The sequence below is a fragment of the Protopterus annectens genome, chromosome 2.part2 (genome assembly GCF_019279795.1).
Source record: "Protopterus annectens isolate FY-2018-M chromosome 2.part2, PAN1.0, whole genome shotgun sequence".
NCBI classification, from domain to species: Eukaryota; Metazoa; Chordata; order Ceratodontiformes; family Protopteridae; genus Protopterus; species Protopterus annectens.
In genome coordinates, this window is record NC_056730.1 from 329,888,186 (window position 1) to 329,894,185 (window position 6,000).

Below are 6,000 nucleotides of genomic sequence, written 5' to 3' on the forward strand. Positions count from 1 at the left end.
AGTAGTCTCTCCTTTGATAATCACATCGCCACAGTAGTCAGGAAATCCTTCTACATGGCACACCTCATCACAAAAGGGTTCTCATCCAGGAAAAAAGAGGTCACTGTTCCCCTCTACTCGACACTCATTAGACCCATTATAGAGTACAACGCCCCTTTTGGAATGTACCTCACAAGATAGCTGCAGCAGCTGGAAAGGCCACAGATGTACCTCACAAAGAGGATTACTGGCCTCAAACAGATGCCCTACACTGACCGTCACAAAAAACTCCAGCTTTACTCCATAGCATATCGCCTACTCCGAGGTGATCTCTGCCTAACATATAAAGCTATGTCAAACCCAGAGCTGTTGCACATGCTACACCTAAAGAAATCCCAATCCCTCACAGCTACACGCTCTAGGGACCTAAACCTTGTCACCACAATAAACAGGACATGCTGGAGGGATAGATTCCTGTCCCAGAGACTTCCCATACTCTGGAACAAGCTACCCATCTATGTCAAGCAAAGTTTCTCATTAGCACTTTTCAAGAAAAATCTTGATGAGTGGATGGGAAATAGGAAATACACCCCAGGGATCACTTCTGTGTCTCTACTTGACAGGGGCATAGGAAAATAACTTTCTTGGGTGGCGTAAGTCAAGGAATCTTGTTGGCTAGGCTTACTTAGGCCCTTGGACCGAAAGCTTAGTACCCACCTATGAATGAATATATATATATATATATATATATATATATATATATATATATATATATATATATATATATATATGGTTTACCATTGAAATGTCACCGTGCCATTGCATGGCTATGAAGTATTCGAACAATAGATGTTCGAATACTTCATATGTGTGCAGGTTACATGAGCGAATGTCATTTTTGCGAATGGACTGTGCATTTGCAAATATAACGTTCGCTCATGTAAAGGGATTGTGGTACAGTGCGGTTAGGGAAATACATCCCTTTCCTCACTGTAGTGCGATCTCGGAGTTGGAATATTAAGTTAGGGGGGTGTGGGGGGTGCAGGGAGGCTTACCCTCCTGCATAAACGGGATGTTAGGTTAGCTAGTTAGGGAGTTACAGGAAGGGTGGGATTGCTGTTAAATGCTGAAAATGTCGTGATCGACATTTTCGGCATTAACAGCTATTTTGCGACATTGGGGATGTTCGGTAATGTGTACTTTCGGTGAAACACTTCGCTAATAAGTACACTTTTTTAAAAAAAATTTCGAGATTATGATAGTAAACCTATACACACACACACACACACACACACTCACATATGCAAATTTCAAATGAAATTTCACAAGTGAGTGCCTCTGTTGCTACAAGGGTGGGTGATGTGCCAAAAGGCATGTATATAAAGCAGATATAAACATGACTTCTCTGAATACTACAGTGTCACATAGTACATGATCCATACTTAGTGCTACAGTTCTGAGACTGATATAACAATGGGTAGTTTCCCCATTTGTATGTTTGGTACTGCAATGGATTAATATTACTGTTGTATCCAGAAGTGTTACCTGCACTGCTCAGCCTCTTACGAACAACAGGATTTTCCAGCTCCTGTTTTTTCTGAAATGCATCATACCAACTGCGGTACTTTGTCCACTGGAAACTTGTAGTGTCAGTTTCTTCATGTTTTGATGTGGGTTTAAAAAAAAGTTCACTTCCATTTTCCTTTTCATAAACGCCACCAGGTTTTCGACCTAAACCATCTCCAAGGTCTCCACCTGCCATATCATCTTCAGACTCGCAGGACCCAACTTCTTCTTCCCCATTTGAGACTACATGTAGCTCACTCATTGGCAGTTCAGAAATTATGAATATTATATTAAACGATCCAAGAGCCTGACAAGAAATAAAATAAACAGGCTAATGTGAGCACACGATGTAAACGATTTTGCACTGTTCAGTGATCTAAAGTAAAGTGTATGTACTGTATGCAATCAGCAGCACTCTAAAATGCCTTCAAAATAAAATTTTACTACACAATGAGCAAAACATGTTACATACATGCAATCCAGTTTTTATCTACATGCAACACTATGCAGCTAATACAAGCTCCCATGCAATCTAAAGTCCATTAACTTTTAAAAAGAAATACAGCATATCTGATGCATCTTCACACAAAATAATGAAAATGACAAATTTACACAATTTCTAACTCAAATATCACAGTAATGCATTATCAACAAAGCAAAAGTTTTCAGTGCTTTTGACTTGCACTTGTGATAGTTTGCTGTAATATTTGGCATACAACATGTAAAACCATGAGTGGCAATAGTCTGCTTGGCTCAAGGGTTGTATGAATTTCATTTATACTTGCATTTCCGAGTACATCTTAATAGACGCTGAAAAACTTTCACTCGTTTGTCCAATAATAGTTAGATACTACAAGCAGTTTGAGGACCCATAGGTCCTCAAACTGCTTGTAGTATCTAGCTAAGCAAAACTAGTGCTCCAGCCTCAAGCTCCTTTAAAAATTCTTTTCCCATCATGCTCTAAAGACCAAGGTTACCTTAGACAGTTTGATGCCTAGAACAGGCAGCCTAGTGAAATATATAATAATGCCTGAAAATATCCTTCAGATTCCACAAATGACAACAAGATGGGAACAAAGGGAGGGTTATCATATCAGACAGACAAAAATGAAAAGATGTAGTATTATGGCAACTACACAACTTCTGTATCCTATTCATTCAGTCTGTCCAATCCAACTTATGAGTCACAATCCCAAGCTACCTGAATTCTTGGGAGACATCTTGACAGGAGACTCTGAAGGATAGATGCTCCAAAGGAAGCACTTGGCCTGGAAATGGAATCCAATTTGTAGTGTTTTGAAGCAATGGCAATAAGTTTGCTGCTGCATAAACTTCATCAAGTGAGAAGCACCTGAAGAAGGTTGGAGAGGTAGAAACTGATCTAAGGGAATGAACTTTAGTTTCGCCTGGCAAAGGGCAATTACGGGTTGAGTATACTTGGGAATTGCAATCTGAAAGCTACCTAGAAAGAATGAGTTTGGACTCACAGTGATCTAGCTTATTAACTGCAGAAGAAATGAAAAACTGCATATTTTTTGAAGGATTTGGTTCAAACAAGGTAAAACTATGGTTGCCTTTGAACGCCCAGGGTACGGAGGATATATTCTTCTTTCTTGGTATATTTTGGGAAAATGACTGTCAGGAGAAATGGTTGTACCAAGAAACAATATCTTCCAGGAAACGAATTTCAACTAGGCTGTTGAAGCTGGTTCAAATCCAGGTTTTGTCAAAGCTTCTCGGACAAAATTGAGGTCCCAAGGAGGAAATGGCTCTGTAAATGATGATCCGAAAGGGAAAACACCTTTTAGTAAAACTTTACATACTTCATGCATAGCCAAGGAGCATTCCTCTTGACCCATATGAAAATTAGAAATTACTACTAATTGGACCTTTATGTCTGAGAAACTGGATCCCAAATAAAACATTTATGTTAGGAAATGAAGGACATCTTTAGATTGCTTTATCCCTACCACTTAGCCCATCTGACTCCTTCTATTCTTACCTTTAAGTGAATACTCATCATTGCTAAAAATACTACATATATATATATATATATATATATATATATATATAATATATATATAGCATCTATATTACCTTGTCGAAAGATGACAATATCGAATGGCATAATCATTGTAAATGTACATTGAAACTGTTCTTGTGGGGGGCTGTGCCCCCCACACCCCACGCTAATTATATATACCAACTCCGAGATCACACTACAGTGAGGAAAGAGCAAATTTACTCATCCCCACTGTACCATGATCCCGCAACAACACTTTCGATGTACGACATTTACGACATTATTGCCGTTAGATATTTCCAACATGCGATAAGGTGAAGTAGACCCTATATATATGGGTCTACTGCTTTTAATCGAATATCACTTATTCGAAAAAGAGCAGTAGACCGCTCAGTTATGCGAAAGTGCACTTATTCGAAAGTGCACTTTTGCGAAACACGGTTCAATGAACTGTTAAAAATATAAAAAAGAAAAGAAAACACAAAACACTTGCTAACATTACAGTGAGTGGGGGGCTTCACCCCCCACACCCCCCCTACTTAAATATACAAACTCCGAAATTGCACTACAGTGGGGAACAGGTAAAGTCCCTATTCCCCACTGTAGTGTGCCTTGGCACTTCAGTTTCCCTGAACAGTTCGCTGAACCATGCTTCGTAGAAGTGCATTTTCGCGTAATCAAAAGTCTACTGTTCCTTTTTGAACAAGTAGACTTTCTGTCTTTTACAGTAGACCCATATATATATATATATATATATATATATATATATATACACACACACACACACACAATATAAAAAGTGCACACACCCCTGTTAAACTGCCAGGTTTTTGTGAAATAAAAAAATGAGACCAGACTAAATCATTTCAAAACTTTTCCCACCTTTAATGTGACCTATAACCTGTACAATTCAATTGAAAAACAAATCTGTTAGGGGAAAAAATAAAAAACGTACAATAAGCTGGTTGCATAAGTGTGCACACCCTTAAACTAATACTTTGTTGAAGCACCTTTTGATTTAATTACAGCATTCAGTCTTCTTGGGTACACAATCAGAATCTTCATAAGGGAAGAAGGAGTAATCTTGGTCCACAGAGGAGCCTGAGGAAATAGACACTTGATCAGAGGAGGCATAATCTTCCTCTTATTTAGGCCTTTTGTCGGGGGGGGGGGGTTGGGAACTCCTGATTAAAGAGATCAAATCTTCTGCCATTTTAAGCATCTGTTTCTTAGGCATGGGGCCCTTGAACTGGAGACTGAAGTGCAGTCTTTTTTGGTTTAATAGGAGTCTTAAGTTTAGGAAACATTTTTATGGTGAGCGTCGTCGGTCTGAAGACGCCTTCAGAAACCGAAGGTGTTTCTGCAGCACCATCTCTTTCTGCAGTGTCGTCGGTAGGGGCTAAACAAAATGGCTGCGTCGGCCTAGCACTCTCCACCAAAGGCTCTGAAGCGGTCTCGGGTTCCAAATCTGCGGTAGCCAGGGGCTGCGTAGGAGCCTCACTGAAAACCGGTGAACCGGAGACTGGCCCAGCCGAGGCCTCGGAGTCTGGCTTGGGTCTAGGCTGCCTGTCCTTATCCTTGCATTTTTTTGTGCACGCCGGTAGTCGGTTGCTCCGACGGCATTGTGTAGTTAAATTTTCTACCGAAGTAGTGTCGTGCGAAATCAAAGCGTCTTTTTATAGTACGCTTATTGAACCTAGCACAAAAGTGACAACCAGTGACGTCGTGGTCTGGGCCTAGGCAAGGTATACAGTAAGAATGAAAATCCTTATGAGGTATTTGCTTCCCACAAGAAATACAATTGTTAACTTTTTCTGACATCGGTCTGAGGCAAGAAAAGTTTCCCCAATGGGGTACTTAGCTTTATTGAAGACTTCGGATCTGAAATTCGACTTCGAAAATCTCAGGAGTCGGCCGACCGGCACTTGCGAACTACTTCTGCTTCGGGCACCACGTGGCAAGAAAGACTGAAGAAAATGGCGTTGGATGCATTATATATACCCCTGGCGCACTGACGTCAGGGAAGAAGCGACAGCAACCGACGCCGGACCAAGACTTTGGAATTCAGGCCGACTGTGGGACCGCCTGATGACAAGATAACCCAAGTGTGATGACTGCAGCAGGGTAACACGATGAACATCAAATCATTTCCACTTCCTGCACTACAGATTGTGACTGGATTGTATCTGGAAAGTAGATAAAATTCTAATGATATCAGAAGAAACAGCTGGACAGCTGGCCATCACTGGACTTGAAGAAGCCAAGCAGTTAGTTTCAGTTTGAGAAGGTCTGGGTAAAGCTTCTACGGAAGGTGAGAAAGCTGATCCTGTGTTGGATCTAAAATCCGACATAGGGGTCCCTGCAATGAGACCTGAGAAGGGGAAACCTGATTTGCCGGGGCTAAAAGGGGGAAATAAGGAAGACAGATACCT

General features: G+C 40.7%; 1 protein-coding gene across 1 annotated transcript in view; it reads right to left on the reverse strand.

Moving 5' to 3' along the window:
• Positions 1-1,846, reverse strand: part of CCDC125 (coiled-coil domain containing 125) — a 1,485,470-nt gene extending 1,483,624 nt beyond the window's left edge. The window contains exon 1 of the mRNA XM_044063882.1: positions 1,525-1,846. Within this exon, the coding sequence (XP_043919817.1) occupies positions 1,525-1,807 (283 nt within the window). The 5' untranslated portion in view covers positions 1,808-1,846. The remainder of the gene's footprint in view (positions 1-1,524) is intronic.
• Positions 1,847-6,000: the final 4,154 nt, after the last annotated feature.